The sequence below is a fragment of the Poromitra crassiceps genome (assembly GCF_964638095.1).
Source record: "Poromitra crassiceps genome assembly, chromosome: 1".
In the NCBI taxonomy this organism is placed as follows: domain Eukaryota; kingdom Metazoa; phylum Chordata; class Actinopteri; order Beryciformes; family Melamphaidae; genus Poromitra; species Poromitra crassiceps.
Window position 1 is genome coordinate 48908827 of NC_139623.1, and position 13517 is coordinate 48922343.

At 48.7% G+C, this 13517-nt stretch overlaps 1 protein-coding gene across 1 annotated transcript in view; it reads left to right on the forward strand.

Annotated features, from left to right (window-relative positions):
* Positions 1–13517, forward strand: part of arhgef12b (Rho guanine nucleotide exchange factor (GEF) 12b) — a 140413-nt gene that overhangs the window by 116866 nt on the left and 10030 nt on the right. The window contains exons 24-27 of the mRNA XM_083646927.1: positions 4372–4457; positions 7042–7167; positions 11912–12026; positions 12146–12246. Of these exons, the coding sequence (XP_083503053.1) occupies positions 4372–4457; positions 7042–7167; positions 11912–12026; positions 12146–12246 (428 nt within the window). The remainder of the gene's footprint in view (positions 1–4371; positions 4458–7041; positions 7168–11911; positions 12027–12145; positions 12247–13517) is intronic.

Genomic DNA, 13517 nt, shown 5'->3' on the forward strand with positions numbered 1-13517 from the left:
CCGAACACGCACAAAAAACGATGAGACTCTATTGTATCAGCAGCAAAAAAAAGTTTATTGATATCATTTTCCGTTCTTTAGTTATCAGCCGGAGAAGATAGGTCAAAAACAGCAAAAACAGGCGTTTCCATCTAGAAGCTGAGATATTGAGCCTTTTGTGAAATGAAGCATTTCAAGCAAATCACTGACTCTGAAACTAATATTTTCTGACCTGAAACATCTGAACAGTAATTTCCTTCAATAAACAGCACCCACACCCCCCTCAACTCCAAACTCCTACCTCCGTGGGAGTGTCTCTGGTGGCTCTGCTCGCTGTGCTGGCTGCTGCGTGTGTCAGGCGAGTCTCTGCTGCCTGCTATGGCAGGCTCTGCTGCCTCACGGATCCACGTTCAGATGGCGGCCGCTCGTCGGGGGAGTCTGGATGGGGCTCGCGTTCGTCTGCGTTTCTGGGGTTTCGGTTGTGAGCTGGGATGAAGCTGCGTCCGATTATAGGCTTTCTGCTGCGCGTTTCAAAGTGCGCTGCACCCAGTCTATTTTCGGAGCGCTCAGCCTGAAAAGCCAAACCATTCTCATGAGAATGGTTTGGCTTTGGTTTTATTTTCTGGCGGCTAATCGTGTGGAGAAGCTATGCAGCAGAGACAGAGACATTTGTGGGAGCGGATTGACTGCTGAGTGCTGAGAGCACTGTCGCCACCTAATGGGTCCGTAAAATAGGTTATACACCTTCAATAGCTACAATATTTTTACAGGAGATGCACGAGGCTTTGATCCACGTCCCACCGTCAAAAAACGCAATTGACGACTTTAGTCGTCATTGGCACTGAACGTTACTTTTTGAATTGACGACTTTAGTCGTCATTGGCACTCAATGAGTTAGTCATCAGTCTGACGTGAGACACATGTAGGAACTGAGGAGGGAATGAGGTCAAGGCCATTGAGCTTGGATAACAAGAGGAAAGGGGTGAGCAGAAAGAGTGTCCTGTTGGCTCTGGAATAGGAGGGGGGGCGATCAGAAAGAGTGTCCTGTTGGCTCTGGAATAGGAGGGGGGCGAGCAGAAAGAGTGTCCTGTTGGCTCTGGAATAGGAGGGGGGCGATCAGAAAGAGTGTCCTGTTGGCTCTGGAATAGGAGGGGGGCGAGCAGAAAGAGTGTCCTGTTGGCTCTGGAATAGGAGGGGGGGCGATCAGAAAGAGTGTCCTGTTGGTTCTGGAATAGGAGGGGGGCGAGCAGAAAGAGTGTCCTGTTGGATCTGGAATAGGAGGGGGGCGAGCAGAAAGAGTGTCCTGTTGGCTCTGGAATAGGAGGGGGGCGATCAGAAAGAGTGTCCTGTTGGCTCTGGAATAGGAGGGGGGCAAGCAGAAAGAGTGTCCTGTTGGCTCTGGAATAGGAGGGGGGGCGATCAGAAAGAGTGTCCTGTTGGCTCTGGAATAGGAGGGGGGCAAGCAGAAAGAGTGTCCTGTTGGCTCTGGAATAGGAGGGGGGGTGATCAGAAAGAGTGTCCTGTTGGCTCTGGAATAGGAGGGGGCAAGCAGAAAGAGTGTCCTGTTGGCTCTGGAATAGGAGGGGGGGCGATCAGAAAGAGTGTCCTGTTGGATCTGGAATAGGAGGGGGGCGAGCAGAAAGAGTGTCCTGTTGGCTCTGGAATAGGAGGGGGGCGATCAGAAAGAGTGTCCTGTTGGCTCTGGAATAGGAGGGGGGGCGAGCAGAAAGAGTGTCCTGTTGGCTCTGGAATAGGAGGGGGGGCGATCAGAAAGAGTGTCCTGTTGGCTCTGGAATAGGAGGGGGTCGAGCAGAAAGAGTGTCCTGTTGGATCTGGAATAGGAGGGGGGCGAGCAGAAAGAGTGTCCTGTTGGCTCTGGAATAGGAGGGGGGGCGATCAGAAAGAGTGTCCTGTTGGCTCTGGAATAGGAGGGGGGGAGCAGAAAGAGTGGCCTGTTGGCTCTGGAATAGGAGGGGGCGATCAGAAAGAGTGTCCTGTTGGCTCTGGAATAGGAGGGGGGCAAGCAGAAAGAGTGTCCTGTTGGCTCTGGAATAGGAGGGGGGGTGATCAGAAAGAGTGTCCTGTTGGCTCTGGAATAGGAGGGGGCAAGCAGAAAGAGTGTCCTGTTGGCTCTGGATAGGAGGGGGGCGAGCAGAAAGAGTGTCCTGTTTGCTCTGGAATAGGAGGGGGGGGGCGATCAGAAAGAGTGTCCTGTTGGCTCTGGAATAGGAGGGGGGCGAGCAGAAAGAGTGTCATGTTGGCTCTGGAATAGGAGGGGGGGCGAGCAGAAAGAGTGTCCTGTTGGATCTGGAATAGGAGGGGGGGGGGTGAGCAGAAAGAGTGTCCTGTTGGATCTGGAATAAGAGGGGGGCAAGCAGAAAGAGTGTCCTGTTGGCTCTGGAATAGGGGGGGCGATCAGAAAGAGTGTCCTGTTGGCTCTGGAATAGGAGGGTGCGAGCAGAAAGAGTGTCCTGTTGGCTCTGGAATAGGAGGGGGGCGAGCAGAAAGAGTGTCCTGTTTGCTCTGGAATATGAGGGGGGGGGCGATCAGAAAGAGTGTCCTGTTGGCTCTGGAATAGGAGGGGGACGAGCAGAAAGAGTGTCATGTTGGCTCTGGAATAGGAGGGGGGCGAGCAGAAAGAGTGTCCTGTTGGATCTGGAATAGGAGGGGGGGGTGAGCAGAAAGAGTGTCCTGTTGGATCCGGAATAAGAGGGGGGGCAAGCAGAAAGAGTGTCCTGTTGGATCTGGAATAGGGGGGGCGATCAGAAAGAGTGTCCTGTTGGCTCTGGAATAGGAGGGGGCGAGCAGAAAGAGTGTCCTGTTGGCTCTGGAATAGGAGGGGGGCGAGCAGAAAGAGTGTCCTGTTGGCTCTGGAATAGGAGGGGGGGCGATCAGAAAGAGTGTCCTGTTGGCTCTGGAATAGGAGGGGGCGAGCAGAAAGAGTGTCCTGTTGGCTCTGGAATAGGAGGGGGCGAGCAGAAAGAGTGTCCTGTTGGCTCTGGAATAGGAGGGGGGCGAGCAGAAAGAGTGTCCTGTTGGCTCTGGAATAGGAGGGGGGGCGAGCAGAAAGAGTGTCCTGTTGGATCTGGAATAGGAGGGGGCGAGCAGAAAGAATGAAGCTGCGTCCGATTATAGGCTTTCTGCTGCGCGTTTCAAAGTGCGCTGCACCCAGTCTATTTTCGGAGCGCTCAGCCTGAAAAGCCAAACCATTCTCATGAGAATGGTTTGGCTTTGGTTTTATTTTCTGGCGGCTAATCGTGTGGAGAAGCTATGCAGCAGAGACAGAGACATTTGTGGGAGCGGATTGACTGCTGTTCGCAGCTAACGTTGGCTCCAGGCAGCCAGAGCAATCTGTGCCGCTCTGGCTCATGCATCGGTTTCTCTTTCATCACGGGGCTTTTTCTGCTTTTTTTTCCTCAACTTTCTCTAATCTGGAGAGCACTGTCGCCACCTAATGGGTCCGTAAAATAGGTTATACACCTTCAATAGCTACAATATTTTTACAGGAGATGCACGAGGCTTTGATCCACGTCCCACCGTCAAAAAACGCAATTGACGACTTTAGTCGTCATTGGCACTGAACGTTACTTTTTGAATTGACGACTTTAGTCGTCATTGGCACTCAATGAGTTAGTCATCAGTCTGACGTGAGACACATGTAGGAACTGAGGAGGGAATGAGGTCAAGGCCATTGAGCTTGGATAACAAGAGGAAAGGGGTGAGCAGAAAGAGTGTCCTGTTGGATCTGGAATAGGAGGGGGCGAGCAGAAAGAATGTGCTGTTGGATCTGGAATAGGAGGGGGGATGAGCAGAAAGAGTGTTGTGTTGGCTCTGGAATAGGAGGGGGGATGAGCAGAAAGAGTGTTGTGTTGGCTCTGGAATAGGAGGGGGTGAGCAGAAAGAGTGTCCTGTTGGATCTGGAATGGGGGGGGGGAGCAGAAAGAGTGTCCTGTTGGCTCTGGAATGGGGGGGGGGGGGGGGGGAGCAGAAAGAGTGTCCTGTTGGGTCTGGAATGGGGGGGGGGGGGAGCAGAAAGAGTGTCCTGTTGAGGAGTGTTGGGCACAGTCTGACACAGTGTTCCTCGAGGAGTGTCCTCGAGGAATGTTGGGCACAGTCTGACATCAACTCCTGGCCAGCCAAGGCAACAGTCATCATCAAGGAATGACTGTAGGTGAGGCATCACAAGTGGTGCTAAGGCATTATAAGGTATCATACATCCATTATTGTATGATATAATAAACACAAAAAATGCAATAAGAAACTTTATTGCTCTAATGCTCTTGAGAAAAATGAGACGTAAGTATTTCAGAGCTTCTTCTCCCTGCTCTTCTCCCCACAGTTTCTATAATGAGACGTAAGTATTTCAGAGTTTCTTCTCCCTGTGCCCCACAGTTTCTATCACGGAGCAGATGACTGCAATCAGGAAGAGGAGTGAGACGTCGGTGATCGGTCAGATTGGAGATGATCTCCTGGCATGGGTAAGCCCGGCGGCTCCAAACGATGCAGGAGTCAGATCAGCTGGGAAAAGGTTTCTATGCACGAGATAATATGAATAAATTGTATGCTACAATATAATAAAAATAAAGCTCTATAGGAAATTAATTGACTTCCTCTTGTGGTGGCTGTTATTTATTTATTATGGAGTAATAATAAAAGTGAGCAAAGAAGGAAAGCCATTCACTGGCGAGACAGTAACATGAGATCAGTTCTCAAATGGATTTTCAAAGGTTTGCAGCCATGGATGAAAGAGGGGAAGTAGTCTCGCTGGCCAGCCTCCTCTCCCTTCCGTCCGAGGAATCTGGCGCCGCAGGTCTCCATAGTGGGATTGCGATGGGCGGCCAAGTGCCCTTGGAAAATAGTTTCAAACAATCCAACTTGCCGTTTTCAGCATGTAGCAACGAGCTAGCGTTGCTAGCTAGCGTGTAGGTTTCTGCCGTTAGCTTGCTAGCTAGTTAGCGTTGTTGTTTTCACTGCGGCGGCAGGGCACTATTTACAGCGACACACAGGGAGGAGGGAGCGGAAGCCGCTCTCATTGACATAGTCGGAGCCAATGACAGAGCTTATAATAAGCCGGGAGCGGACATCCGGCTGCCACCGAAACAGTCGCTCCAATGGGAGAGCAGCTGTAGAGCAGGGGAGGGTTTATCTCAGTTATGGAGACCTGCGGCGCCAGACTCCTCGGACGGAAGGGAGAGGAGGCTGGCCAGCGAGACTAGAGGGGAAGTGACTGCAGTTGTATTCTTGCTAGTTCATATTTCTTTACCTAGCACCTCTTTATTGTATGTGGTCATTCTAGGAACACAGCACCTCTGTTCTCAAGGCGCTGTAACTCTGATACTATACCACCAGCCAACATTTTTCACATTGAATAGATGGTGATACGACAGCCTGCACCGGTGTTTGAAAACCTGTGTTCGTTGATGATGAAGATGTGGATCTTCATCATTTTGTGAAATCGAGAGCTAAATATCTCTCTGACATCATTCCAAAACAGTTTCCACAGCTGGTTTAATATGAATGCTTTTTGGGATTGGTTTCTCGTAGCGGTTATGTAAGTCGATTTAAAATGGATATTTAGGGCCCTATCTTCGTACGGCGCTAACGTTTGCACTGCCGTTTGCGCGCCTCTTATTGCTATCTTCCCTGCGTCTTAAGCTATCGTCTGCCTCCACCGTCCAGTTTTGCGCTGGGGTCTAAGCGCAGACACAGGTGTAGGCGTAGACTATCATCTGCCTCCCGCAAGTGTCACTTAGCGCTCTGGTGAAGATACCGTCGGTTTCTTCCAAGCGCAAAGAGAGGTTTTGGCGTTGACCGTTCCAAAATAGGCGTTCCAGCACAATGCGTTAGAAAAAAAGGCCTTGGGTGCTCTCAATTTTAACGCGACCAAATAGCTGGTCTTAGCGCAAAAAAAACCTCTACGCCAGGTGTACGCCTGAGCGCAGACAGTATTCTCCGGCGCAGTGCAGGAAATCCTCGCTGGGATAGGCCCATTACGCACGGCTCGCACATGGACACACTTCCCTCCTCAGAATGCCACGTTGATTTTTAACTAACCTACACTGCAGAAAAAAACACACCTTGATTTAACAATGATAATTCGTTTGTCATGGTCTTGTGCGAAAAAGTGATTTGCGTTTTTAATTGGATTACCAGGGGAACGAGGGTCTGGCAGGGCGGGAGTCTGTGTGTAGCGCGGGGAGGGGTGCTTTGAGTTCGGCTAGTGTGCCGTGTCCTGGAGGGGGGTCTCCCCGGAGATGGTGTGAGCTGGGCCGGGTAGGCAGGCCGGGTGGGTCGGTGCACAGGGTGGGTAGAGGCACTGAGGCAGTGCTGTGGATCGAAATCAGTTTCTGGCAGCAAATCACTTTCTGACACAACACCGGCCAGTAGGCTATACAGTAACCATTGATAGTATACAGTAACCTCTCTCCCTGCAATTGCACCATGCAACAATAGCTTAACCCGAGTGGACAATTCTGGTATAGGCTATTGAAATAGGCTAGAATTAAAATCTCACACATCCCCACCCTATTAAAGAAACGCATATTTTTAAATGTGTATAATAGCCTATATGAGCGAAACGCCTAATTAATAGGCTACTAATTACAAAAGCATCAATTTTCGTTACGAATCCGAACTGGTTCATCCTCCAATTCTCTCCCGCCTCTCTCTCTCTTCCTCTCTCTCTCTCTCTCTCTCTCTCTCTCACTCTGTCACTCTGCTTGCACTGAGCAAGAAAGAAGCTGCTGCCTGTCACAGACGTGATGGCGGTGACGCTGTGGCTTTTAAGGGGAGTGATCTCAACTTGTGGTGAATCCTGTTAATATGGGCATAAACACGCCTATGGAGGTTTGCGCTGAGATGACGTGAAGCACAGCGGCCCGACACGCCCACAATTAGGGCTTTGCGCGGCGCTATTCCAGTGCAAAACGGGCGCTAACGCAGAATTACCGCCGTTGCGAAGATAGGGCCCTTACCACTGTTGTACTCATAGTTGCTCTGGATGAAAACATCTCCTACAAATTATGTGAATGTGTTTGTAATGTGTGCATTTGTTGATTCCAGTTCAGCAGTGAAGAAGAGGAGAAGATCAGGCGGGCAGTAGGGACCTTCTGTAGTAACCAGCCCTCTGCACTGGAGCTCATCAAGACTAAGCAGAAGAAAGACCAGAGGTTCACCTCCTTCATGCAGGTCAGCATACTATACAGCAGTGATACTCAACTGGCGGCCCGCGGGCCGTGTGCCCCCTCTGTGGCCCGCGATGGAATTGGATTTTTTTTTCTTTTTTTTTTACAGTGCACCTGAACGCAACATGCAAGATACCCGCTGAATAAGTGTCCAAATGTTCATGTCATTCTGGCCAATACTCCTGCCCAATACTTATAGCATTTCAGTCTGGAATATGGAATATCTTTCAATAATCTATGATTTAGCTGCTAAATTGTCAAATACTGCCATCTGCTCGCTACCCAGGCACTTATGTATGTACTTAACCGAACTAACTATCCGGTGTGCACAACATCGTCAGACTAAACTCCGGCTGACACCCCAAAAACCTACAATCCGCTACAGAAAAATGTATATTGATTGTTTATTAACTGGCCCCTCGCCTTCTATCATTTCACGAAAGTGGCCCCCGGGCAAAGCAAGTTGAGTATCCCTGCTATACAGTACACTACAATTCAAGATTCAAGATTCAAGATTCAAGATTTTTATTGTCACTCCATGGTACAAGTATCACGTGTGAAATTCTTGTGCTGTGGACTCCGTTTACAACATAGTACAAATATAACAGGGCATATGAGTGCAAAAACAACAAGAGACACAACAAGCAATAAGGCAGTATAGTGATAAGACAAGTCAGAGACAGTGGCATATTCACTGCACATAGGTGCACATGTCATGAGCATACTTTAGACGTGCTTAAACATTTTAAATTCGGCATATTTGACATACAGGTGCAAATAGCATATTCCTTATTAAATATACAATTAAACTCGGCATTCTAAATTCGGCGTATTTGACATACAGGTGCAGATAGCATATTCCTTATTAAACATACAGTTAAACATTAGACATACGTAATGGTAGCAGCTACAGTGCGGTACAGTACGGCTACTACACTATTTGTGTATGTTAAGGAGTCTCGTGGCCTGCGGGAAGAAACTGTTCCTCAAGCGATTTGTGCGTGCTTTCGGAACCCTGTATCTTCTCCCTGAAGGTAACAGGGAGAACAGGCTGTTGTGGGGATGGTTTGTGTCTTTGATGATCTTCAGGGACCTCCTCAGGCACCGCTGTTTATACAGTTCATGCAGATCTGGCAACTCACATCCTGTTATGTGCTGGGCCGCGCGTCTCACTCTCCGTAGCGCCCTGCGGTCCATGGTGGTACAGTTCCCGTACCAGGTGGTGAAGCAGCCAGTCAGCAGGCTTTCAATGGTGCCTCTGTAGAAGTCCATAAGGATTTCTGGCCTTAGCCCAAATTTCTTCAGGCGCCTGAGTCCGTGTATTCGCTGTTGGGCCTTTTTGACAACAGTGGCGGTGTGGCCGGCCCAAGTTAGGTCCTGGTGGAGGTTGACTCCCAGGTACTTGAAGCTGTCCACCCTTTCCACCACTGTGCCGTTGATGGTGATTGGGGGGGGTGTGCTCCCCCCCCCTCCTGTAGTCTACAATGATCTCCTTGGTCTTGGAGACGTTCAGAGAGAGGTGGTTGTCCTGGCACCATTGTTCCAGGGCCCCCACCTCCTCTCTGTAGGCCGTCTCGTCGCCCCCCGAGATCAGCCCCACGACTGCTGTGTCATCTGCAAACTTCACGATGGTGTTCGAAGTTTGAGTCGCCACGCAGTCGTGGGTGTAGAGGTCGTACCAGAAGGGGCTGGAGACGCACCCCTGGGGCGCTCCTATGCTGATGGTCAGTGGGGAGGAGGTGAGGTTGCCCACCCTCACCACCTGGCGGCGGTCTGTCAGGAAATCCAGGATCCAGTCGCACATTGCTGTGTTTAGTCCCAGATCCTTGAGCTTGTGTACCAGCCTGGAGGGTACTATGGTGTTGAATGCTGAGCTGTAGTCCACGAACAGCATTCTTACATAGGTGTCCTTCCCCTCCAGGTGGGACAGGGCGGTGTGGAGCACGTGTGCTACTGCATCCGCTGTGCTCCTGTTGGGGCGGTATGCAAATTGTAGCGGGTCGTGGTCCGGGGGGAGTGTGGGGCGGATCTGTGATATGACCAGCTTTTCGAAGCACTTGCTGGCTATTGGCGTGAGGGCTATTGGGCGCCAGTCATTGAGGCTGGTCACTTTCTGCTGCTTGGGAATGGGGATGATTGTCGCTGCTTTGAAGCAGGAGGGGACTCGTCGGAGGGAGAGAGACTGGTTGAAAATGAGGGGTAGGGGAGGAGGGGGAGGCGTTCTGGCAGAGGGGTCGAACCTGGCGTAGAACGCGTTGAGTTCGTCTGGCAGGGTGGGTGACACGTTGGCATTTTGCTGTTTTTGCCCCTTGAAGTCTGTGGCAGCATGCAGTCCTCTCCACAGGTCTCTGGGGGTTTTTGGAGTCCAGTTTTGCCTCCAGCTGCCTTCCATATTCTCTCCGCGTTTTTTTTATTGTAACTCGGAGGGCGTATTTCGTCTGCTTGTATTGTTCTGGCGTCCCGGACTTGAAGGCGGTGGTCCGGGCGTGAAGTGCAGCCCGGACCTCACTGTTGATCCATGGTTTCTGGTTCGGCATTGTTTTAACTGTTTTTGTGGGGACTATGTCCTCTGTACAATTTTTAATAAAACATGACACCGTTTCAGCGTATTCTTCCAGGTCTCCTGTGTTGAATTCTCTCCATATCACTTGGTCAAAACAGTCTCTCAGAATGTCATCTGATTCGTCTGACCAGCGTTGGGCGGTTCGGTAGACTGGGGGGTGGAGTTTGAGCTTTGGTTTGTGTTTGGGGACGAGCCAGATAGAGGCGTGGTCCGATTTGCCGAATGGCGGACGGGGTGTTGCTTTGTAGCAGGCAGGAATGTCCGTGTAACACTGGTCAAGTGTGTTTTTGCCTCGTGTGCTACAGTGTATATTCTGGTGGAGGGTGGGCATTCTCTTCCTCAGGTTCGCTCTATTAAAATCTCCTGCGACCACCAGCGCCGTTGTCTTGCTTTCTGTGCGCTGATCGCGTGGTCCAATTGTCTGAGAGCGTTCTTTGTGTCTGCCTGTGGTGGAATATACACAGCTGCTAGGGTTACTGTGGTATGTTCCCGCGGACTGTAGTGTGGTACACACTGAATCATGACATATTCCAGGTCTGCTGAGCAAAACGTCCCGATATTAGTGTTGTTGGTACTCCAGTTCTTATTAATCATCAAACAAACACCGCCCCCTCTTTTCTTACCGGAACGTTTTGGGTCGCGATCAGATCTGTGCAGGCTAAATCCAGGTATTGTGATAGTGTGGTCTGCTGTCTCAGGTGAGAGCCAGGTTTCAGTGAAACACATAACGTTGCAGCTCGCTATGTCCTTTTGGAACTGTGCCCGTGCTCTTAATTCGTACATCTTGTTCTCAATCGATTGAACATTAGCCAACAGTACAATCTACTTCCAGCATGAGCTTGGTTTATGCATGTAACCCCATTTCTCTGAAAGCAGCGATAGATGATACATGCCTACCGGTAGTCCTATATTGATGTGTTATATCCCCTGGACTCAATTGATAGGGTGCTGGAAATGGAGACTTATTATGGTAAACCAAGACAAAACACAAATCGTGCATTTTAGACCCACATCAAGGAATAGGAGTTCTTCTGTATTTAATTTTGGCCCAACAGTACTATCCTATACGGATCACTATAAATATCTGTGCTTGACGCTGGACGAGCATATGACCTTTAAGGAGGGAGTCAATGTTCTAGCATCTAGCTCAATCAGCGGGCAGAGCCCTGGGATCTGTGCTAATTGAACAAAGTTAAACACTGGGGTCATCTGGGATTCCATACTTACACACAACTGTATAACTCTTGTGTCTGTCCTGTGTCGGATTATGCTTCTGGTGTTTGGGGTTCCCGGGAACATCTAAGCTGTAACACTGTGCATCACAGAGCTATCCGTTATTTTTTAGGAGTCCACAAATGCACATCAGTTCTGGCCATCTGTGGGGATATGGGATGGGAATCCCCAAACATCAGACACAAAGGGCAAATGCTTCGACTATGGAATAGACTCGTGAGGATGTCTGATCAGAGACTCAAAAAATAATATTTCATTGGGACATCGCCCACAGACAATTGAATTGAAATCCTTATTCTATTTGAATGATTTGTCATTTATTTTTCACAACAGGTTAGTTTGTGATATTCGAGAGACTATGAGTAAAATGTTTCTTTCTTTTTTTTACACTTTAAATAAATTGAATTGAATTGTATAAAGACAAATGGTCTGTTGATTTATGGTATAAACCATAGCTAAGAACCTATTATCTCATAAAAGACAGTTACTGTGTAGAGCCTTATGTGAAGTTTGATTTGGCTAGATGAAAAAGGTCCCTGTGTGCTCAGTTATGCTCTGGAACTCTTCCCTTAGCACTGGAGACTGGCAGGTTTAATGCTACACCTGAAGAAGATAGACTTTGTTTGCTTTGTGACCTGTGTGAAATTGAGAACCAGATTCATTTTCTGTTCTATTGTGCAGCTTATGTTGATGCAAGGGAGATACTCTTCAGTAAAATGTCCTCTATTTATGTTGATTTTTTTTTAGTTGGATGATTATATATAAAACTTGAGTTGTGTTTAAGAAAGTAACCTTCTTTATAGGAAATTGTATCTGCCAGGCCAGACGTAGCTTATTAACCACCAGGGAGAAACAAAAACCTGCAGGACACCGGACCTGGAGGACCGGAGTTGAGTCCCTACAGAGGTTCTGGATGCTGATGGCCCTACTTATTGTCGTTCTCTTCCTTCAGGAAGCTGAGAGTAACCCTCTGTGTCGCAGGCTGCAGCTAAAGGACATCATTCCAGTAGAGATGCAGAGACTGACCAAATACCCACTGCTGCTGGAGAATATAGCCAAGTACACAGGTAAAGGTAGATGATGTTGTTTTTGATGATGCATTGGATGACTCACCGAAGAGAACAACAGATTGTTGGTTGACTGTCAAGTACTGTTTTGGTTGTGTGTGTTTGTTATCTCCCTACAGAGGATGCTGAGGAGAGGGAAAAGGTGAAAAAAGCAGGAGAATGCTGCAGGAAGATCCTCAACCATGTCAACCAGGCTGTCAAGGAGGCTGAGAATAAACAGGTACATACATTAGCATCATAGTAAAGCATTACTCATTAGACCGATATATAGGTTTGCTCATACTGTATATTAGGCCAATATTTTACATATTTACTGGAGAAGCGATTAAAGGATGGCTTTACTGGTAATCAACCCACTTTGTATCATTAATAATCTTGGTTTTATTGCCACAGTATGCAAGTTACATAAGAGGAATTTGTCTTAGTGTCTGTATGCAGCGTAGCGGTCAGGTCAATATTCAGATAAAGAAGTAGGAAGATAACTAAGACAAACACAAAGTTGCAAGTGCAATCAAATCAAATTAAATAAAATATATCTATACAATATGTAGTGGAGTGTTCTGTGGATATTAAATATGTTACGTTGAATTTACATGCAAATTTACAGTCAGAGTTAAATAGGCTTTAAATAGGCAGTGAATTTACATGAATTTACAGTCCGAGTTCAATATGAGTTTACATTGAATTTACATGAAATTTACAGTCAGAGTTAAATAGGCTTTAAATAGGTGATGAATTTACAGAGCATGAGTTTACTGAACATGAGTTCAGCTGAGTTCAGGAGGAGGTAGGTGGGTTTGTGGGGGGTGTTGGTGAGGTCCTTGGTGGAAGGGGTTTCCGGGCCTTGTTGGTGAGGCTTGGCGGTTGGGAAGAAGCTGTTCTTGTGGCGAGTGGTTCTGGTCTTGGCAGACCTCAGTCTCTTGCCGTGGGGGAGTGTCTTAAAGAGTTTGTGGCCAGGGTGGGAGGGGTCGGCCATGATCTTGCGAAACCGCTTCAGTGTCCTGACTGCGTGCAGGTCCTGGAGGGATGGCAGGTTGCATCGGATTATCTTCTCAGCACAGCGGATGATGCGCTGAAGTCTGTTTATGTCCTTGAGAGTGGCAGCAGCATACCAGACGGTGATGGAGGAGGTGAGAAGTGCACCATAGTGGTACAAAGTACATCTTCTGCTGTGCCTTCTTGGTGAGAGCTTTGATGTTCAGCTCCCATTTTAGGTGATGGCTGATGATGGTCCCCAGGAAGGGGAAGGACTCCACAGTGTTGACTGGGGAGTCACCCAGGGTGATGGGGGAAGGTGGGGCTGGGTTCCTCCTGTAATCTACAATCATCTCCATTGTCTTTTGAGCATTTAACACCAGGTTCTTTTGACTGCACCAAGTCACCAGGTGGTCGACCTCCTGCCTGTATTCGGACTCATCTCTGTCTGTGATGAGCCCAATGAGGGTGGTAACATCTGCGAACTTCAGGAGCTTGACGGACTGGTGTGACTGG